The 23764-nt window shown below is 41.1% G+C and overlaps 2 protein-coding genes across 2 annotated transcripts in view; one reads left to right on the forward strand and one right to left on the reverse strand.

Annotated features, from left to right (window-relative positions):
• Positions 1-1463: 1463 nt before the first annotated feature.
• Positions 1464-15962, reverse strand: LOC134405514 (vomeronasal type-2 receptor 26-like). The gene is made up of 6 exons (XM_063136760.1): positions 15598-15962; positions 14574-14865; positions 11891-12745; positions 5873-6100; positions 5167-5293; positions 1464-2374 (listed from the first exon to the last, which is right to left on the reverse strand). Exons 1-6 carry the CDS (start codon positions 15960-15962, stop codon positions 1464-1466), a joined length of 2778 nt encoding a protein of 925 aa, XP_062992830.1.
• A 2440-nt stretch (positions 15963-18402) lies between these two features.
• The window catches only part of LOC134405515 (vomeronasal type-2 receptor 26-like), a 28476-nt gene continuing 23114 nt past the window's right edge, over positions 18403-23764 (forward strand). The window contains exon 1 of the mRNA XM_063136761.1: positions 18403-18449. Coding sequence (XP_062992831.1) covers positions 18403-18449 — 47 coding nt within the window. The remainder of the gene's footprint in view (positions 18450-23764) is intronic.

The following is a 23764-nucleotide window of genomic DNA, read 5'->3' on the forward strand; positions in this document are numbered from 1 at the left end:
ATTTTTTATCTAGGTTATGCTTTTTATACTGTATTTTGTATTTGTGTTTTTAGACTGTTGGTTGTTTTATTATGGTTTTAATTTTTGTGAATGGCGTTATAAAAATGTAATAAATAAATAAATAAATAAATAAATATGCAGACAAGCAGTGCCATTTTCCTTCTTCTGCTCCCCCCTCTACCAATTCTTCTAGCAACACAGTAAGGCTCAGATGCTTCATAATGCAATACAGGATCAGGACAATGTGGAGCATCTTTGCTGATCCCAGGCATTCCATCCTTCCAATCTGGATTTGGGACTGAAAGACCCAGGGAATGTGTGGTACATCGAGGATGCATAATTTGTTACATTGCACAACATCATGCCTGAACATGGGGCCCATCAAATAAGGCATCAGACTTAGCTTGCCGTTTCCTGGCTTCATGGAATTTGGACCAACATGAGATAGCCTTATCTTCTGGTCCTTGAAATCATTAAAGAAATGAGGTAGTTGAGGGGCCTTAGTGTTTATAATTTAAACTTTAAAATAATTCTGTGCGAATCTTCTGACCCTTTGCAGATTTTCCTCCAAACTCCACCCCAGCTTCCTGTACTTCCTGGAGTGCCCATTACCAAATGACATCCTCTGATGGACATTCCAGAAAGTGCAGAAAGCTGGGCAAAAGTTCCTTCAAAGCTCCTGAGTGTCAAGTAATATTGATTGAGTCAAAATATTTTCCTTTTAATTTAACAAAACAAAACAAAACCTGCTTCTCACTCACTCAAAAGGAGTCCCCCCCTTGTTGCCATGGGACTTATTATTATTATTATTTTTATTATTATTATTTAAAAAACTACCCTGCAGTGCCCATGGAAGGATATCATGATGTAACATTCTCCCATGTGCATTTCAGGGAGGGAAGGGGAACCTGTAAATGCCAGAGTCTGGCATGAATATGGTTGGTTTTAAGTTAAAGAAAGACCCTCCCCCCTCAAACATCTCATAATTTAAAAAAGAAAAGTGGTAAAACTCCGTACCTCTCCAAAAAACACCAAACACAAATATAAAATAAAAAAACAAAGAAATCCACCCACTCCAACCCCATGAAAGAGGCAGCATAGTGTTTGCCTCTTTTGCATTCAGGGGGCAGATAATTGCCCAAAAATTTTAAGTGGTTTTAGCATAACATTTTAAAACTCTAGCATTTCACTTGGGTAGTAAAGAAAATGAATACATTTATTTCTGGTATATCTCAGTTTCACATGTTTTCAACAAGAAGTCCACTACATGCTATTTTCTGTGATTGTTTTTGTAGAAGTTGAATACTTTGCATTGAAATTGTACATTTAAATATTCAACATTCCTTCTGTTTCATGCAGAGTAGTTGCATTTTGTTGGTGACTATGAAGAGACTATATAGTGCAGTGTAAACTATGGATGTTTACATGTAAGGAAACCCCACAGCATTCCAGTGGGTATGGAATCACTTGAATATATTTAGATTTTTTCTCAGGATTAGTTGCTCTTTGTTGTTCAAGTCAGGCCGGAACACAATGATATAGCATTTAGGGGAAAAGATGCAAAGCAGTAAGCCTGCACTAGAGGTTATGATAGAGAAGATCTCCACAGCCACCATGTATTTACCTTTTGTGCTCAGGTAGGTTGGGACAAAGGAAAGCCAAACACTGCAAAAGACCAACATGCTGAAGGTGATAAATTTGGTTTCATTGAAACCGTCAGGTAACTTCCTAGCAAAATATGCCACAGTGAAGCTGATAGCAGCAAGGAAGCCCATATAGCCCAAGACACAGTAAAACATGGAACCCTCATTACATTCCACTATAATTTTCCCATTCAGCGAGTGCATGTCTGTATCTGGGAATGGAGGAGATGTACTGAGCCAAAGAGCACAAATTCCAGCTTGAATGAAGGAGCAGGAAAGGACAATAGAATTTGCCAGCCTTATCCCCACCCATTTCCTCATCCTGGATCCTGGTTTGGTAGCCATAAATGCCACAATTACAGTTATTGTTTTTGACAGCAAACTGGAAAGAGCCACAGAAAAGATGATTCCAAAAGTGGTTTGTCGGAGAAGGCAGATCACCCTTTCAGGACATCCAATAAAAAGGAGGGAGCAGAGGAAGCAAAGAAGGAGAGAGCTGAGAAGGACATAAGTGAGGCTTCGGTTGTTGGCTTTCACTACGGGAGTGTCATGGTTCTTCATAAATGTTTTTATCACTGCAGCTGTGATCAGAGTAAAAGCAAGAGAAAATGAAGCTAAAATGATCCCCAAAGGTTCTTGATAAGATAGGTAGCTTATAACTTTGGGAATGCATTGATTCTTGCCCATGTTTGAATAGTGATCTTCTGAACATTCAGTGCAAGCATCCATATCTAAAATAAAATAAAAGAAGTTTTTTAGAGTTAGTGTGTTTGCTGTGAGTCAGGATGTCACTACACCAAGCATGATATTCCACTATGAAAGTGGTATGGAAGCGATATATAAAGGCAGGAGCCACACTACTGCTTTATAGCAGTATTGAAGTGCACTGACAACTGTTGGGGCCCATGACACCTACCATGTACTGCTTCATACCACTTACATACTGCTATATCCTGCTTGGTGTGGCTCCTGCCTTTTATATACCACTTTCATACCATTTTCATATTGCAATATCCTGTTTGGTGTAGATGCGGCCATAGACACTGCATTCCCCTCTCAATCCCACACCTCCACTTTCTTCTTATATTCAAGAATTGTCAGTTTTAATAGTGCTCTTCCTCAGTTTTCCACCCAGATGTGACTCACCTCCCTGGCAAATTCAAGGTGGATAATGTCATGTTGGCTACATGTTGCTTAGGTTATTGGAGGTTATATGCAACTTAAGTCATAAAAAGGGTTCTGATGCAACTTGATGTTTTGTTCTCTTTGTTGCCTAGTGAAACTCCATGGACCCCTTTTTGTGAAGACTCCTGATGTGGCATGCAGAAAGAGTCCACCTCTTGGGTAAGATATGTGAACTAAGTTAACCTGTTAAATGCAACACTTTATTTCTTTTTATGATGTTTCAATCAGTATTAAGGAAAGGTATTATTATTATTGACACTAAATAAGCCCTGCCTGGCATGCCATACTCTGAAATGCTTACACACATACACACACACACTGCCCTGCTCTCACAAAGTAGCTTTGAAATCCTTCTAGCCACAAAACTAGGAAAGTATCAAAGTGATGACCAGTTAGTTGGAAGTAAAATGTCAGAGCCTCCTTGCCTCCCCGTCCCCGAAAAGGAAAAGGATATGAGCACATGCTATCTTGTTACATAAACCTATTATCATTCAGATGCAGCCTCCATCTGCACATTTTATTTTATTTATTTATTACATTTATAGCACGTCTTTTTTCCTGCAAGGAACCCAAGGAGGTATAAATAATCCTCCTCCTCTTATCCAGTGGGTTTCCATGGCCTATTGGGGAGTAGAACCCGGATCTCCCGACTCCCAGTCCAACACTTTAGCCACTACGCCGCACTGGCTCTTGAAGTATCACCTAATGCTACATCAATCTACTAGCACAAAAAAGTCATTGGAGTTTACTCTTCACCAAACAAGGGAGATGCCTTTTTGATCATGGCAGCTGGAAGACCCTCTCAAATAAGAAGTACCTGTCACCAGTCCTGTTATGTTTTAGGTGCCAGATAAAACCGTTCAAGTATATGCCTCTTGTTTTATAGCCCACTGTTATTTTACTTTATTTTAATTTTTGTAAGCTTCCTTTAAATCATTGCAATGAAAGGCAATGATTGTGTTTGTTCTTTGTTATAAAATATTTGCTTTCCTTTTAGAGATTGGATCATTTGGAATATGGGAGCGATGCTTGCCAAGGGGTTCAGAAGTTCACAGAAAGTATGATGGATCAGCCCAGGATACTGAAATGCCAGTTAATAACTTGCACAGGGGTCCAGTGTCTCACTATCAGGCATGACAAACACTCTTTAGTGCAGTAAGTCAGTGACACAAATAGGAACCAGGTGGGCTGAGCAAAGGAGGGTTTCCCCTCCCAGTAATAGACTTATTGTACCCAGAAACCTTTGTGTCCTCTTATAAGCAGAGGTGGGGTAGATAGATCTCCTTGTCTGTCCACCTGTTCCTTCAAGAAAACTTCATCTGTAATCATTATTATTATTATTTATTTATTTATATAGCACCATCAGTGTACATGGTGCTGTACAGAGTAAAACAGTAAATAGCAAGACCCTGCCGCATAGGCTTACAATCTAATGAACTATGACTAATTTGGTGGCTCTCCTCTATTCTCTTTCGATGCCTTTGTTGCCAAGGAGACAGGCCCGAACCCTTGTTTCTCATCTCAGGCCAAATCTACACCAAGCAGGATAGTACACTATGAAAGTGGTATGAAAGCAGTACAAAAGGCTAGGAGCCAGAGTACTGCTTTATAGCAGTATGGTCCCATTGACACATACCATATACCGCTTTCAAACCGCTATATCCTGCTTAGTGTGGCTCCTGCCTTTTATATACTGCTTTCATACTGCTTTCATAGTGCAATATCCTTCATGGTGTAGATTAGACTATAGTCTCCCCTCACTGCTCAATTCCCACAGAAAGACTCTCAGCCCTCTGCACTTTAAATGCTTCTTCTAAGGATGATTCTTGGAGGGTCCCTCCTCTGGATTGTTCCCCACTAGGAAGAAAGTTAGAAAGGACTCCCCATGCTACTATCATCCCCTCCACTTCTGAGTTGGAATCTTCCTCCAGCACCAGAGATGGGGGCAGCCATGGCACTCACAAGAGTGTTTTGCAGTAACAAATTGAATAAATTATTGATGTACCACTGCCTCTATTAGTAATGGATTTTATCCCATTTTGTGTAAATCCTTGCTCTGGCAGTAATTTCTGATATCAAAACATAACAAGCTCAACATATGGATAAAGCATAGTGGCTTAGTTTGTTGCAGTTGTGGCATATCATTAATTTGGAAAGGGATGTGGTTGGTATGTTGGTTGAATGGTACCCAAGGTAATGGGTGTGGAGTTCTTGGAACATTTAATGTTAAGTCCTGGATATGATTTTAATTTCCCTCATGATCATAATCACTTCAGTCTTGCTGGATATGGTAAAATGCTTGATCAACTTGATAGACTATGAGAATGGTGTCTCCTACCCATTTTGCTTGAAATCTCTCCCTCTGGACATGGAACACAATCATAACAGCAAAATTGCTCCCCTTCTTTCTTTTTCTTTCTATAACCAGGATGGCAGTTGTCATTACATGTAGAAACAGGTAGGATCTATAGACATCAACATAATAGATTTAGACAGTATAAAAATGGTGATTTCATTTGTTGGCATAAAGAAGAACAGTGCTCTAAATGGAGTGGATTTTGATGTGCACATTTTGCTTTCCCTGTGTGGTTTTTGTTTGGCCCTGTTCTTGAGGAGGCCCTGTTATACAGCTAGGTGCTTTCGGGCTAGAGATGATGAGGGAAGGAAGTTCTAAGCATTCCATCACCCAATATGGAATATTTAGGTTAGGACCTTCTCTGCTATCCCAGGGGATGTAAGTGTGTTCATTTCTATATGTGAATTTCCATGAAATATGAAATGTGTTGATGGCAATGAAAGCTGTCGGATAACTCCGTGTGTGTGTGTGTGTGTGTGTGTGTGTGTGTGTGCTGTACTTCTCAGAAAGTTGCAGAATTCAAAATCAAACCCTGATATGTCAATATCCTATTTTCAATTGCTCCTTTAAGAGAACCAAGGGTAAAATACACAGTTTAATCATCTAATTAATATTAAAGTCATACACAGGTGATAAACACCATTTCAAGTGCTGTGGGATGAATGAGTTACAGTTCTTTTTGTCACACCTGGTTAAATGTTGAATGCCAAACTATGCGTTCATCCTGAATTGTTAACTCGTTTCCTGGAGGACCCCGAGGATCCATCCTTCCAACTTTTACTCGAAGAAAAGATTGATTTGGGAAGATTACCCAGTTTGTAACATCAAATCCTGCAATTAATTCTTGGTTTTCATCAAAATGTACTGTCTCTCCAGCACTATTGTTGAATGTGATACTCCTTAGAAAGGGATGGAGCTATGTTCAGAGAGAGAGAGAGAATGAGAGAGAGGGAGGAGAAAAGGATTGATAGTAGGGGTGTGCACGGACCCCCCGCTCCGCTTCACTTGCAGATCCGCCATTTTTCGGAGCGGGTCGCTCCGCCCCGCCCCCGCTCCGCCCACTTCCGCTCCGCTCCGCTCGGAGCTCCGGATCGGATCCGGAGCTCCGTTTTTGCCCCCCCATAGGCTTGCATTGAAAGCTAAAAAAGTAAACAACTTTTTTTCCGTTGAAGTTAGAAACCTCACGTTTGGCACCATGACACCTCATGGGCGTATACACACACACGCCAAGTTTCAAGGCAATCCCATCATCCCCTGATTTTTGGCGAATTTTTGAAAATCGGGCACCCCATTCACACCCCTTGGGATAGCTCCGTCAATTTGCATGTTACAAACCTCAAACTCGGCACCAGGGCAGCTTATCCATGTGTCCACATGCACGCCAAGTTGCAAGCAAATCCCATCATCCCCTGATTTTTGGCGCGGCTCTACCCTCTAACGCACCTCCCATAACCCTAATTCACACCCCTTTAGATAGCTCCGTCAATTTGCACGTTAGAAACCTCAAACTCAGCACCATGATAGCTTATCCACGTGTCCACATGCACGCCAAGTTTCAAGGCAATCCCATCATCCCCTGATTTTTGGGGAATTTATGAAAATCGGGCACCCCATTCACACCCCTTGGGATAGCTCCGTCAATTTGCATGTTAGAAACCTCAAACTCGGCACCAGGAGAGCTTATCCATGTGTCCACATGCACGCCAAGTTGCAAGCAAATCCCATCATCCCCTGATTTTTGGCATGGCTTAACTCACCCCAAATTGTCCCATTCTACAACTACGTCAATTTGCACGTTAGAAACCTCAAACTCAGCACCATGATAGCTTATCCACGTGTCCACATGCACGCCAAGTTTCAAGGCAATCCCATCATCCCCTGATTTTTGGGGAATTTATGAAAATCGGGCACCCCATTCACACCCCTTGGGATAGCTCCGTCAATTTGCATGTTAGAAACCTCAAACTCGGCACCATGAGAGCTTATCCATGTGTCCACATGCACGCCAAGTTGCAAGCAAATCCCATCATCCCCTGATTTTTGGCGCGGCTTAAACTTTTTAACTCACCCCAAATCAAGTCCCATTCTACAACTACGTCAATTTGCACGTTAGAAACCTATCCTTTGGTCCCATGACAGCTTACCCATGTGTCCCCATGGACACCAAGTTTCAAGGCAATCCCATCATCCCCTGATGTTAGGGGAACTTTTGAAATTTGAACACTCCAGTATGTCAGGGATTTAAAGTTGCAATTGCAGACAGCTCAATGGGGCCAGTTCCAAGGCAATCCCAACATGCCACGAGATAACCCTAAATCTTCTGGCACATTTGAAAAAGGGATTATTGAATTTGATAAAGTCTAAGTGAGCGCAGGAAGGACTTCTCCCCTTAGTCAAAGCAAGACACATACACCATCGCTGCAAGGCGGGAAGGGGAGAATTATTATTATTATTATTATTATTTATTTATATAGCACCATCAATGGAAAGCAGGCAGGCAGCATGCATTGTAGTGCCGCAAGGATGGCTTGAGCACTAACGCATAGCAAACCAACCCATAAGTGGGCGCAAAGTGAGGCAAAGATGGCTGGTTGTTTCTTTCTAAGCCAGCAGTTACGCCTTGAGGGGCACAGAGGAGGACGATTGGGAGCAAACCAGGCACCAGGCGGGCAGAGAGGCAGGCAGAGTAGGCGAGGAGTCAGTCCTGGCAGATGCCCCACCACAGCAGCACCCCGGGGGAGGCGGGCAGGCAGGCAGGCAGGCTGCGGGCATTTCTGGGGGCACAAGGAAGTGATGGCTGGTTTCTAAGCCAGCATTGCAGTTAGTCACGCATTGCAAACGCAAACCATCCCAGCGAGTCGGTCACCGAGGAGGACAGGCTAGCAGAGGGGCAGGCAGAGTGACATGTCATAGATCTAGTATTGGGGAGGAGTCAGTCCCGGCAGATGCCCCAACACAGTAGCACCCTGGGTGGGCATTGGAAAACGCCATCTTGTGGGTCAATACTTCCCCCACCCCATGTCCTGCAGGGTTGCCTGCCTAACCCTTGTGGGGATGGGAGATGGAGAGCTTAGAGTGGCAGTGCCAGCAGCAGCCTTCGGCTTTCCCCTGGAACCAGTCGCCTTGCCCGCCTCTTTCCCCAGCAAGATCGCCTGGTGCTGCCTATGAAGATGCATCTTCATGCTGCTGGTTCCATAATGCCCTGTCGATGAACCCCTGCTTAGGCTGAGTTTGCAGTGGCGACAGACAGCAAAGCGGGGATCCGCTCCCAACTCAAAGTGGTCCCACACGATGCTTGTCTTTCGTTTCTGTGGTGACACCACCAATTGCCCGCCTGAGCTCTCTGGTGTTGCCACAGAAACAGGGGTGTGGGATGAGACTGGGGAGAGAGCCTCGGCCTGCTGCTGCTCCTCCTCAGCCCCCACATCCTGGAGGCCCACCGCCTCCTCCTCCTCCCCCCCCTCCACTGTGCTGAGGACCTCGTCTAGGTCCATCAGCGGGCTCGTGGGCTGAAAGGAGAATGAAGGAGTTGGGGATACTCCTCCTCCTCTAATGGCACTGCTGCCACGTGCCTCTTGCAAACGGGCACTTTTCCCATTCCCACCCTCAAAAAGAGAACGCCGGGCACAAGTTGCAGAAGAGAGTGGCTCTGCCTGCTGCTTGTCCTGCTTCTGTTTTGGAGCAGTCAGCCAAGGAGTTGCCCGTTTGAGTTTCACAGGAGGAGAGGAAGCCCTGCTGGCAGACTGAGCCTTGCTGCTTTCAGCACGCCTGCTTTCTCTTTTCATGATGACTAACAAAATATTAATACTACTAATACTATGTATAAGGTACTACTAAGAATATGTATAAGAAGAATATAATATGTTTAAATGTAGGGAAATGGGACAAGAACAATAAAATATACTACTACTAATATGTATGAGAATATACTACTAAGAATATCTACAAGAATATAATAATATGTTTTAGAATATTACTAATAAATGTAGGGAAATGGGACAAGAAATGGGACAACCACTACTATAAGAAGAACAAAATATGAATACTACTACTAATATGTATGAGAATGTATACTAATAGACTACTAAGACTATGTCAAAGAATATAATAATAATATGTTTAAGAATAGGGAAATGGTGTGCGTATGCTTTCCCCAAAATGCTCAATCTGTGGCTGCCTGTTGAACTTGACAAAAGCAGCCCACTCCGTCGAAGTTACACAGAGAAGAAAAAGAGAATCCAATTTTTTTGGTATATTTGGTATATAGAAGATAGAAGGAAACACAATCAGGATTTAAGAGAGGGGAGGGGGAAAAAGAACCAACCACTACTATAAGAAGAACAAAATATGAATACTAATATAATATGTATGAGAATATATACTAATGGACTATGTGAAAGAATATAATAAAATATGTTTAAGAATATAAATGTAGGGAAATGGGACAAAAAGTGTGTGTATGCTTTCAAAAGAAAGCTTTCACAAAAGCAGAACAGTCAGGCTTTAATACAGGGAAGGGGGGGGCAACCAACCCAACCACACACTCCAAAATTCAAAAATAAAGTTTATATTAAATCAAAGTAAGGGGAAAACACAGGGCAAACTAAGCTACAAGTCAGAAAGAAGCAAACAAACACACACACGCGCCAAACTAAACCTATATTAAATTAATCTATCTCCAAAGCAGGAGCACTAGCTAAGTAAGTGTTCCCTCCACGAACGCCAACCCACAAAGAGACACAAAACAGAAAGTTCTCAGGGTGGGTCTGCCTTAGTCCCCCCTCCAACGCTGGGATTGGAGGAGGATGCTTTCTGAGGAGATGAATTCTCATCAGGATTGGGAGTTGAATGTGCCTGTCATCGCTTCCAAAAAAATAATAATAATAATAAAAAAAAACCCAAACCCCGATTTTTAAAAAAATATTGCACGTGAACCACAGCACGCAGAAAGTTGAGAGTGGTCTCAAAATGACCCCCATCCACGACTCTCTGTGCACAAGAATTTTCAGAACGATAGCTTAACCCCCCCCCAGTTATCCCCGATTCTTTCCCTCAATGCAATCCTATGGGCGAAAAGCCGAAACGCCGTTTGAGCCCTGCGGTTGACCCGATTTTTAAAAAAATATTGCACGTGAACCACAGCACGCAGAAAGTTGAGAGTGGTCTCAAAATGACCCCCATCCACGACTCTCTGTGCACAAGAATTTTCAGAACGATAGCTTAAACCCCCCCCCAGTTATCCCCGATTCTTTCCCTCAATGCAATCCTATGGGCGAAAAGCCGAAACGCAGTTTGAGCCCCGCGGTTGACCCGATTTTTAAAAAAATATTGCACGTGAACCACAGCACGCAGAGAGGTGAGAGTGGTCTCAAAATGACCCCCATCCACGACTCTCTGTGCACAAGAATTTCCAGAACGATAGCTTCAAAAACAACGTAGTTATGCGCGATTATTTGCCGCAATGCAATCCTATGGCGAAATGTTTTCAAGATGGCGACCGGAGCGCTCCGACTGAACTCGGAGCTCCGAAAAATGGTCGCTTCTCTTCGCCTTGCTTCTAGGGGGTCCGCGGTCCGCTCCTACTCCGCCTCTGGGTAAGGCGGAGCAGGCCAATCCGCTACTGCTTCTACGCTCCTAATCGGAGCGGAGCACATCCCTAATTGATAGTTAAAAGCTTCTGAATCCCTCTGGGTTCATATTATTTCAAGTATGATTTGATCCATCTTTATCTAGGAGGTTTGTGTGAGCATTTTCACCATGGAATTTTCTTCAAAAAATGAAGAGCTAAGCTGAAAGAGGGGGGGAGAAAAAGGAAATGCCTCTTTGGAGAGCGATCAAAAATGATATATCAAGAGCTTCCTTTTTTTCCTTTAACAAAATATGCTTTCAATGCTTGAAGCTATAATGGACCTTCAATCAGTAGTCTAGCAGCATTCAAATTTCACAGAAATTGGCCAAATGCATATATGGTAGGGTGACCATATGAAAAGGAGGACAGGGCTCCTGTATCTTTAAGAGTTGTGTTGAAATTGTGTCAGTTAAAGCTGCAGGAACTATACTAGAGTAACCAGGAACAAAAGAGTGCAGGGCTCCTTCAGCTTTAACTGTTGTGATGAAGAGGAAATTTCACCAGGTGCTATATCCCTACAAATGACACCCACTGAAATTCCCTTTTTAATACTACTGCTAAAGATAAAGGAGCCCTATCCTCCATTGAAAAGCTGTGTCAATGCCAAGTTTGGTTTATTCCAGTTGCTTGCAGGCTGTGGGCCTGCTGGGCTAAGAACAAGCTAGACTCTTGCACCATCACTTTCCCCTCTTGCAGGCCTCATCTACACCAAACAGAATATTGCACTATGAAAGTGGTATATAAAAGGCAGGGGCCACACTATTACTTTATAGCGGTACTGAAGTACACTGTCAACTGTTGGGGCCTATTGACATATACCATATACCGCTTTCATACCGGTATATCCTGCTTGTTGTGGCTCCTGCCTTTTATATACCGCTTTCATAGTGCAATATCCTGCATGGTGTAGATGAGGTCCATATGTTTAATAAATGTGGCCCATGTTTTCCCCACTCTTTTGCTTACCTTTACCCCCAATTTCTCTTGTAAATGTAGGTGTGAAAACATTCACACAATTAGAAGGCTCTCATATTCTAGCATACACCAAACAGAAAACTCTGCTTTGATTGAAATTACCTCCCATGAGCGCAAATTCCAGGGTGCCAGCTTCTCTCTAACCACCCGTAATCTGTGTTTGGATCTGGCTTCATACATGGCATGCAGAGCATGTGCCACAGCATGGGCAGCATTGTAGACAGCATAGCTGTGGCCAGTCATGCTCATTTCAAAGAAAATTCCTGGAAGACTCTCCAGATTCTCATCCCCAGTACAGGCTTCCTTGGTCTCCTCATGCTCAGTGATATTTTTCAAATAACAATTGAAAACCTTCTCCCAGAAATCCTGCATATACTGATTTTCTTTTGCCCATGATGAAGGTCTTACATTTTGAAGAAAGTTCTTGAATCCCAATGGTTCATTGGAGTGAACTGACAACGACATGGCACCATGAAAAGATTGTATGTGCCAGCCCCTTTGCTGGGTGTTTCCTTTGAAACCCCAGTGTATTGTCACAATCCACACCTTTCCTATAGGCGAATGCAAGAACGTCATGTTAAGATACCTGTACAAAGCTTCCATTGCTAAAGAACCTGCATAGACAAGAAAGACATTGGCTTTGCTTTCTAAGACATCTGAAATTTTATTCACTTCTGTATTGGATAATTGTAATATTCCATCAACGTATTTCCATTTTGGAATTTTTACTATAAAAGCAATACAGATGTGTTGTTGAAAAAGTAGGGGTGCAAATATTTGCAAAAATGTTTCTCCACTGATGGAATTCAGAGTAAATAGCCCAATCCATGTCCATCCAAAGTGCTTAAGTAGCTGGACAATCCCATTATACTCTTGGATTTTATGTGGGACCATCTGGTACAGGGAAGGGAACAGAGTTTTCTCAGTCACCATTACATCAAGGGGGCCTGTGGTGAACTAAAAGAAAATACAGAGATATGTTACGAATTAAGCAAAAAAATGTGCATGTCATGTGTGTACAATGCCTCACTTGTTAACATGCAATGCTTTTGCCCAGATATCTGTATGGCCATGGCTATACCAGGCCTATATCCTGGGATCATCCCTGGATCATCCCTGTGTATCCAAATGACACACAGGGGATCCTGGGAGGAGGCAGGGATGACCCCTCCATTTGCCTGGGATAATCCTTAGGTCTAGCTACGGCCTTTGTTACAATTATGGTGTTTTTAAGAAGACAAACATTGATTTCAGAGAAGTGATACATAGTAGGATATGCCTAGATTAATTCTTCTCAAAAAGAATCAAACGGTTGAATTTAAACTAAGCTGGTTTTGATTAGTTCCAGCTGAAATAATTTCCCCTGTCCCATCAGAATGAAGACACAAGAGAGTTACTCTGGTCAAGGGGTACAGCTTTATTAACTACCAATAATTATCTTCAGCAAATATAACCAAACCTACAGCAGTGATGTGCAAAACATCAAAACTCAAACCCATCAAAGTTCTCAAAGTTCCTCAAAGTATGTTCTGGCTCATTATTTATTTATTTATTTATTTATTTATTACATTTTTATACCGCCCAATAGCTGAAGTTCTCTGGGTGGCTCATGTCACTGTCTGCTTGAGAGGTTTCCTTTCCTTTTCACATTAAAATTAATGCATATATGCATGCACATTTTTCCAAATGTAGGCATCAATTGTGCATGTTTTTAAAATTTACTGATTTTGTCCCATTGATAAAAGCCTGTTTGTGAGCATTTTTTAGAACTACAGATTTTTCATTTGCATTTATTAAATTTATGCATTGTTGAATGTTTTTCTATAATTTGTGGTGAGTATTTAGAGGTGATCTCATTGAGCAGTATCCAACAGTATTGCTCTGCTTACACTGTTGAGATATTGCTACTATAAGAAATAGTATACCAATAGCATAAGCTGACATGATGGGTTTCCTATTGCTCCAGCTTCTGTCATTGGCATACAAATAGAGGTCACTTACTCTAGAAGTATTTCAATAGCATAAGTGGAGCAGCAGCATTGAATACTGCCTGTTGTCTCGTTTTGAGTGATACCATCCTGACTCAATATGCCAGATATTGCTGTGCCTTTCAGTGCCTGCCCACCATAAAGTTGAGCTATGGGAACCTTGATTATTACATCACCACTCCTCATTAGATAGTATTTGTTGGTATGAAGCCTTAAAATCCAAGGGCTGGTCTCTTCCAAAACCTTCTCAAGTCAAGGAAGCAATGAGATGTTAGTTGTGTAAGGCCATAGCTAGACCTAAGGTTTATCCCTGGATCATCCAGGGGTCAAACCTGTTCATCTAGGTGACATACAGGCGATCCAGTGCTCACGCAGGGGCGAACCCTGGATGATCCCAGGATAAACCTTAAGTCTAGCTGTGGCCTAAGGCTTTATCCTCTAGCTATCACTGGGATAGCTAGAGGATAAATTGGCAATTTTACTTACTTTTTTGGCTAGACAACCTGCCAATTTTGATGAGGGGTGATAAATTTAAACCATTTAATCAAAGACAAACTTATAAGGTGAACAGTATGAAGTAGGTAAGAAAAGTGTCCCCAATTGTCAATCAGAGAATACCCCCAAGTCTACTCACATCTACAAGAACAACAGGCTTATCCCATTCTGTCATTTTGGGGCATGCACATACATACACATACACACCACCACAACCATCCAAACACAAACTATTCTCCAAAGAAGAACTTAATTTTGTATGACAGTTGTAACATTTCATTGCTAGCCTCCAAATTATCTACCTGTGGAATTTTGTAGGTGTTCATAATTGTGGCTATGTTCTGGGAAATCCCAGAGATCATTCCCCCAATCACAGTTATCAAATTGTTCTGAATATCGCACTTGTAGTTTGGAACAAACCTAATCTGAGAAGAAAGCAGATCCAGTGACATCTTGTAAGTCATCTCAGTATTGTGGTAGCTGTCGTAGATGTGAAAGCCTAGAGTGACATTTGGTAAGATTCTGTGATTTTGGTTGATCTCCTTTACAGCAAATACCAAGGCCAAGATATCCTGGTAATCCTTTGGCACCATGCTGCAACAGAATTTACATTTTGCACAATAAAATGGCAAAAAGAACAGAAGCACCATTGAGAAATATTCTTTCTTGCACTCTTCTTTATATCCAATCAAATATTGTTGGACCTTCTTAATTATATTCCACACTGCATGAAATAACATTCTTATGCTTAAAGGTCAGAATAGCCTTGAAGTTCTTTGGCCCATAGTGCAATAGAAGATTTTTCTAAAGAAAGTACAATAAAAAAAGAAAAAGAAAAAAGTCCATAGACAAATATTCTTTCTCACATTATTTGTTCTGTAGAATTAAAGATTAACTGTTCTCCTCAATTATGTAAAACAATAATTCCAGCTCTACTCTTTTTCTAATAATTTCTGCAATACAGCAGTGTGGAAATATTGTTAGAAGGGGTTTTGAATGCACATTTTTTCAAAGGAGTGCTGTTACATGGTCGTCACTATCCTGAATGATGATAAGGTATTGGAACCCAGTTCTGGTTGTAGATGGATTAGACAGAGAGAGATATTATATTTCATTTACTTACAAATATGCCATTGGCACATACAGTAGATTTGACTCAAATAAGGTTTTAAATGGAATTAGAATTATTCAAGAAGCTTCTGAGTTGCTGATTGTCACATCCCTAGTAATACCCTTCAAGCATTTTGTTGCTGCAATACCTGTTTTCATGAATAAGCACTGAATAAGCAAATGAATGTTACAGAGGAGAAAAAGATAACTCCTTACATGACTTCCTTGTTCAAACGGGGAGCAGGAGGTTGGTTGAATTTAGTGGCGATGCGCAGGAGGAAGAACATGGAAGCGATCTCCCCAATGACAAGATCTCCTGGCTGAGCAAATTCATGTAAAACAGGAAAGGAATCACTTCGTCTGCAACTAGTGGAATGGGTATCCATACTAGGAGGAGTGGAATGGGTTTCATTTATGACATGAGGCAGAAGACCAAGCATCAAAAGCAGTAGCAACACCATTTTGAGGAGAAAAAATTCATTCCAGCCACATACTTCACTGTTTTCTTCAACTGCATTGAACTTCTTTGCATTAACCTGGTTACGGCTGGATTTGAATGAGAGCTGGCCCCATTGCTTCATTGTTCCAGTGAAAGTTTGTACATTTCTTCTGTACCTATATATCCAGGGATGGATTGTTTATTTTACAGAAGTAAAGATGTAGTAGGAATTATGTGAAGATTGCTTAAGCCACTCACAAAGTCAAGATATCTCTCTCTGATCAAGATCATTCATCTATTGCAGACATATCCTAAAACTGTTTGACTCAAGAGTCCTCATTGACCCTGCCCAATGCTGAGAATTACAGGAGGTTCTTATAATCAGTTCCTGACAATCTTGTTTCCATCCCATGAGGCTTGGATAGCAGGACAATTATAGGTTGATAATTACAGGGGAGAGAATTGCTTCAATGTCTGCTGACAGGCTTTGGCATGAAATTCAGCAAAACATCAGGGAAAGCACAGGTGCTGAAAGACCTGTTACAACCACCCTTCTTTTACACAGGAGTAGAGCCCTTTGTTTCCTGCTGTAATTGGTTCAATTTCCAATGAGACTTATACAGCTGAGTTTGGAGAGGTTCCATAGATACCTTCTACTGAACCTGTGTAGGTTCAGGATGGGTCCACCACCAAGATGCTATCTCCTCTAGACACATTAATTTAGTGTCTAATAATGATATGTAGAAGTTAATGAGGAGTTAAGAGATGCAGAAGAGACATATAGGAAGTACCAGGTTCATTAAAATCTCTTATGGTGTTTAGTTTTGTGTAGCAGAAAGTGCAGTATAACTAGAACCACTGGATTATTATCTCTGGTATGACATACTGCGAAGAGTGAATAATTGCTGGGAATGCATAATGTCTATCATTAACACTTAACCAGGCTGAACAAGTATTCAGAGAAACAAAAGCCATCCCACAGAAAAGACCCGTTCCATATTGAATACTGCAAAGCACTCACCTGCTGACCATATGAAAAGGAGGACAGGGCTCCTGTATCTTTAACAGTTGTATTGAAAAGGGAATTTCAGCGGGTGTCATTTGTATATATGGAGAACATGGTGAAATTTCCTCTTTATCACAACAGTTAAAGCTGCAGGTGCCCTGCCCTCTTTTAAATCTGGTCACTCTAGTATAGCTTCTGTAGCTTTAACTGCTGTGATGAAGAGAGAATTTCACCAGGTTCTCCATATATACAATCGATACCTTATGAAATTCCCTTTTCTATGCAATTGTTAAAGATACAGGAACCCTGTCCTCCTTTTCATATGGTCACCCTAGCTTACAAGGTGTTCATATGACCCTCCCCCCCATTTTGGATGGAATGGGGACACAAGCATAGCATCCTCACTTCCTGAGATGGCATCGCTTGGCTCTGATGTGATCCTACTTAAGGCAGCCCCACCTTGTCTTTCTATCCTGATTGTCTTTCCATCTAGAGTAGCTGAAGAATGAGTATCCTTCTAATGCAGTCCTCTCCATCTTGTAAAATACCTAAAGTAGTCCCTCCCTTATTGCAATTTTGAGGGAAAGTCCTGCTTGTATGAGTTGATGATTCATGAATATCCCTCCTTTCCACAACCATTCTTAGCCAAAAAACACAAAACAAAACAAACAAAACAAGTACTAACTAACTAACCAACCCATCTCTATGCATTTGCCTCATTATGTCATCTCAGGACTACTGATTTTGTGCCTGATACACATAAACAGTTAACCTAGAATACCTGGAGAATAGTTCTGGTCTTTCCCCAAAACGTTTGGGATTCTGCATACGAACAGTTCAGTTGTGATTTGAACATCTCATTCTATCTTAGGTTAGCATAGCCAGTCTACAATGTTTTGGAGAGGAGAACATAATAAATTACATTATTAACTTAGACCTTCATAAACTGAGGAAAATAAAAAGCAGTTGGTTGTGAAGAGAGAAATGAACATGGTGGAGGAGCATGCCCAAAGGAAAGTAATGTGTTCACCTAATTCATACCCAGGCTTTAGGTTTAATTTGTTAACAAAACCTTTCTTGGCCTTGCCAGAGAGAGAGAGAGAGGGAGAGGGAGAGGGAGAGGGGGGAGGGGCTGATTGGAATGGGGGACTTTGCATGATCACAGAGGAAAAATGAGCCATGATGGCTTATTTTCCCTCCCCATGCATGCTGGTTGTGAGCCACCTTATTAGAATAATTACCAAGTCAGCGAGGGTGGCTGGCTGGGGAGGGTTCCAAACCACCCTGAAACCCATGGCTTGTTTTAGTGCTTCTGGGTGAATTCTAAACCACCCCAACCAGCCACCTTTGTCAGGTTTGGACGTCACGATAACCCATGGCAGGTGAGCGCTTCAGCTCTTGAGCAGTATAGAAATGTAATAAATAAACAAAACCCCGTCAATATTTTCATCTTCCCTTATGTTTCTGTTAATTTTTCTTAATTATCTGGCCCTTGCTATTCATCTCAGGTCTAATGAGTATTATATAACCTTTTGGGAAGAAGATACAATCCAGTAATCCAGCACTAGATGCCAAAATGGAGAAGATCTCCACAGACACTGTATATTTTTCTTCGTTGCTCAGGTAAGTTGGAGCAAAGGACACCCAAATGCTGCAAAACACCAACATGCTGAAAGTGATAAATTTAGCTTCATTGAAAGTGCAAGCCACAATGTCGTCTACAAGCACCCAACAAAGGAGCGACCAGCTGCTCATCCCTCAGTGAACTGCCATTTCTCTGCAAAATGGCAGCTCATGTTTTTCCATAAATTTAATGTTGCATAAATGGCGGCCATAAAGGGGCCATTTATACAACATTTCAAGTCTTTACTCAACCCCCCTTTTGTATCCAACATGAACCTACCCATACACTACATTCAACATCTAAAGTCCTCCTCTGGGTGCCTACTCTGAGGGAAGCTCAGAGGACAGCAACAAGGGAGAGGGACTTTTCTGTGGGGGTCCCCCAATTATGGAATGATCTCCTCAATGAGGCCCACCTGGCATCAACATAGTTATCTTTTCTAGGGTGACCATATGAAAAGGAGGACAGGGCTCCTTTATCTTTAACAGTAATGTAGAAAAGGGAATTTCAGCAGGTGTCAATAGAAGAAGGTGAAATTCCCTCTTCATCACAACAGTTAAAGCTGCAGAAGCCCTGCCCTCTTTTGTATCTGGCCACTCTACCATAGCTAGTATAGCTTTAACTGTTGTGATGAAGAGGGAATTTTACCCACTTCATTTGACACCTGCTGAAATTCCCTTTCCTATATTACTGGTAAAGATACAGGAGCCCTGTCCTCCTTTTCATATGGTCACCCTATCTTTTCAGCACCAGGTTAAGACTTTCCTTTTCTCCCAGGCATTTAACAGTATATGTTGAGTTTTAACTGACTCCAAAGTGAGCTTTGACCTGGCTGAGTGTTTAAAAATTGTTTTAAATGTCAGCTGTTTTATGTTTTTGTTTTTAAATTTTGTATATTAATTTTTTAATGTTCTGTCATTTTAATCTAATCTTTTAAATCTTTGTAAACCACCCAGAGGGACAGAATATAAATATAATAAATAATAATAAAATAATAGTAATATCTGGTCAGGGCAGTGATAAAGAGGGAATTTCACCAGATGCTGCATGCATTCAAATGACATCTGCTGAAATTCCCTTTTCTATGCAACTGTCCTCCTTTTCATATGGTCACCCAAGATCTAGATTATCTAGTACATTCAGAAAAACCTGAATTTGAGAGGGCACCTTACACTTCAACACCTTGCTAAAAAATATAATGTTACAACCAGCTGGAATTTATCCAATATGGTGAGCTTTAGGGAAGGCTTTTTTTCAATTACAGCCTTAGAAGTTCTCTACATTGAACCAATGGGCTTCTTTTTCCAGAATCTTTGCAGGATTATGATCAGTATAATACAAACACTACCTCCCCCCCCCACTTTTTTGCAAATATGTTCCATTAATACAGCCAATATGTTCTATTGATACATTGATGGTGCTGTGATATAGTGAGATTCTGGAAATACACTACCATTTTGTGTGTATGTATGTGTGTGTGTGTGTGTGTGTGTGTGTATATATATATATATATTATCTTCATTTTTTGGAAATTTAAAAAAATGGCAGAATACAACTTAAAAAGGCACTGGAGGTTGATGATGTCATGAAAAGGTCCCACAAACTTCTGTGACTGACTATGAGTGCACAATAAAAGCCTCATGTGAAGAGGGCCTTTGTGACCAGGGAACTACAACTTGCTATAAGGAGGTCATTGCCACTGCAACTAACCAGTTTTTTTCTTGCTCCTTTCCTATCCTTTCCTTTTTTTTTTTTTTTGGCTTAGCATCCATCTTGAACAAGATCACTTGAGAGTTTTAATACTTTGTGTCCCTACTATTTTATTCAGTTTATAATTTACATCAATCTGGAAACATACTCAGTATATTTCAGCAAAACAGCAGTGACAGCAACAACAACAGAGAAATACATATGGACCATAATTAATTAAATGATATTACAATGTATGCACATTAATGCTTAAATCTAACTCTGAAAAATGTATGTTTATGTGTGTCTAGTAGTGGTAGACAGATGGAAAGGAACTTAGATTCAAATTTGAATTCAGTTGTCTAATGAAATGAAGAGATCAATCTATATCCCTAGACAGCACAGGATTGACCCTAAATGTGCAACAGTCTTGAAATGTGACATCCATTTATATAAATGTTTTCTTCACCATCTGAAACTGTAAACGCTCATCTTCCATGCTAACTGTACTAGATGCACTTATTTCTTGATGCATTATATAACATACATCGTGTTTTTACAAATGATGGGCAAAAAAGGTTGCCAACACGTTTTCTGGAGCAGTTTCGTATGACCAAGGACTTTTTTTCTGTTAACTGTCCTTTCTCCATCAATCTTTAATCAATATGTCTGAAATTTTAGGGTTATTTATTTATTACATTTATATACCGCCCCATAGCCAAAGCTCTCTGGGTGGTTTATTTATTTATTTACAATATTTACACACTGCTCCCCATTCAAAATTTCAGATACAGGATAAAATAAAATAAAAACAGAATAAAACACTTTAAAATAGATTTTAAAAGAAGAAAATGGACATTCTGAAAGGAATACAAAGTTGGTGCCTGCCTTACCACCAGAGGCAGGGAATTCCATAGGAGGGGGGCTACCAAGCTGAAGGCTTTTCTCCTGGTGGACTCCAGCAGTATATGGTATGTGTCATGGGCCCCAACAGCTGCCAGTGCACTTCAATAACACTATAAAGCAGTAGTGCAGCTCCTGCCTTTTATATACTACTTCCATATTGCTTTCATAGTGGAATATCCTGCTTGGTGTAGACTAGCCCTAAGTGTTTGTGGAATTATTGCAGTAGGTAAAATAAAATATCAATAAAATATCCTTCAAGATAAATGACTCCTTTCCCCCCAGCATATTGTTTGAAGTCTTTAAATATTTATCTTTTTTTCCCCAGATATGGATGCCTGTTTCAACTGTCCAGAAAATCAGTATCCCAACAAAAAAACAAATTCAATGCATTTCCCGAGCTCTGAGCTACTTGTCTTACAAAGAAACGTTAGGAATCATCTTTATTATGTTGGCTCTTTCTTTCTCTTTGATTACAACTGCAGTGCTTGGAATGTTTATCAAGCACAAGGATACCCCCATAGTCAAAGCTAATAATAGGAATCTCAGCTACATCCTCCTCATTTCCCTACTTCTTGGCTTCCTCTCGTCCCTGCTGTTCATTGGACGGCCTGAAAAGATTATCTGCCTTCTCCGACAAACAGCTTTTGGCACCGTCTTCTCTGTGGCCCTTTCCTCTGTGTTGGCAAAGACCATCACTGTGGTTCTGGCATTCATGGCAACCAAACCAGGATCCAGAATGAGGAAATGGGTGGGGAAAAGACTTGCAAGTTCTCTTGTCCTTTCTGGCACCTGTATCCAAGCAGGCATTTGTACAATTTGGCTAAGTACTTCTCCTCCATTCCCAGATATGGACATGCACTCACTGAAGGACAAAATCATAGTGGAATGTAATGAAGGCTCAGCTGTCATGTTTTCCTGCGTCTTGGGTTACATGGGCTTCCTGGCCATTGCCAGCTTCACTGTGGCTTTTCTGGCCAGGAAGTTGCCAGATACTTTCAGTGAAGTCAAATTTATCACTTTCAGCATGTTGATCTTTTGCAGTGTTTGGTTCTCCTTTGTTCCAACATACCTGAGCTCCATGGGAAAATATATGGTAGCTGTGGAGGTCTTCTCTATCTTAACCTCTAGTGCTGGCTTACTGTGTTTGATTTTTTGCCCTAAATGCTACATCATCATTCACAGGCCACAGCTAAATCATAGGCAACATTTGACAAGGAGAGAAAAGTACACGACATAGGCTTGTCTTGGTATTCTGCTCTAATACATACTTCATTCAATATAATTACAACCCTGAACAGCTTGGATTCCTAAAGTTCCCTTGCTGAAGCTAGTATGATTAAACTGTCTTAGAAATGGTTTAAATTTGTCAAGAGTATTCTCCTAACATACACTGTGTCAGAACTTTAATCATTTAAACTACGCTATAAAGAGTTCCCACAAATATATTTCAGTGTGTTTTGCCTTTGTTCTTGGATTAAGGGAAAGCCTCACTAAACCTGATGCAGCACCAATCATGGGCAACTGACTTTATCAACAACTCTGCTTGTTTCATTAATGAATATATAGAATGGGAAACTGGAATTGAATCAATTCCTTTGCCTAGTCTGATGGCTGTCTTCACCAGTGTCCCCTAGTGATTTATAGAAACATGCTATCCTCTTTCTTAAATGGTATCAATGGGTCTATACTTCAGCCATGAGGGGCTGCCTTTGAAAATGGCCCAGAAATTTCAGCTGGTCCAAAGGAAGGCAATGAGATTATTAATGGGGACTGGCCAATATGGATCATATTATGCCAGTAGTTTTCCATCTGCATTGGCTGTCATTCCCATGTCTGGGCCCAATTCAAAATGCTGGTATATACGTCCAAAGCCCCAAATAGCTTGGGGCCAGATTGCCTGAAGGATCATCTCCACCCATATTCACCTGCGTGGACCCTAAGAGGAACTTCAGCGATCCTTCTGTGGGACCCCTGATAAAGGAAGTGAGATGGGTGGCTACTAAGGAGAAGGCCTTTTCTTTTATGGTGGCCTAGGTGGAATAAGCTTCCCAGAGAAGTTTGCCTGCCACTTAGGTTCTAATCTTTCCAGTGCCTTATTTTGAAGGCCTTATTTTGCCTGTCCTTTCTGTTTCTGCCTTAAACACATTACTGTATTTTAAATCTTTGTATTGCTGCTATGTTATATTTCATCCTCTGGTTTTAAATGTTTACAGTGCATCTTATGTTGCATTTTTCAGTTTTAACCATTGTGAACATCCCAGACAGCTTTGGCTATTGAGCATTATAAAACAGTAATGTAATGTCATGAATAATAAATAAATAAATAAATAAATACACAAACCTGTCCACATGGGCTGCCTATGGGCTATTAAAAATACATGAGAGGAGGTGCTGCTGCTCCCTCTCAAAATTATAGACCAAGGGCATCCTATTACATGGAGATGTAGGCATGGTGGCTCAACATGGCTTGCTAACACGAACAGTTACAGCAAACAAGACATTTTGAATATCACTCTTTCTAGGTGGGTAAGTATACAGATTTTGCCCATGGGTATTATTGCCCTACCTACACACTATTTCAGGTCTAGGGGACCAGGGGGTGAAATTACCCCCCAAGGCCTCACCAGTGGCCCCACCCCCACCCCCACCCTTTGAAATTCATCATTCAGTGGCAAATTCAGTGGCACTGTACTGCTGATGATTGGAGGCCACAAAAATC

This window comes from Elgaria multicarinata, chromosome 11 (assembly GCF_023053635.1).
Source record: "Elgaria multicarinata webbii isolate HBS135686 ecotype San Diego chromosome 11, rElgMul1.1.pri, whole genome shotgun sequence".
NCBI lineage: Eukaryota > Metazoa > Chordata > Lepidosauria > Squamata > Anguidae > Elgaria > Elgaria multicarinata.

Coding starts and splice junctions, on each gene's coding strand:
- LOC134405514 (XM_063136760.1), bottom strand. CDS start 15,962: ATGAAGCAATGGGGCCAGCTCTCATTCAAATCCAGCCGTAACCAGGTT. Junction 14,866..15,597: donor CGTTTGAACAAGGAAGTCAT/GTAAGGAGTTAT, acceptor ATTCTGTTGCAG/CATGGTGCCAAAGGATTACC. Junction 12,746..14,573: donor ACACCTACAAAATTCCACAG/GTAGATAATTTG, acceptor ATTTTCTTTTAG/TTCACCACAGGCCCCCTTGA.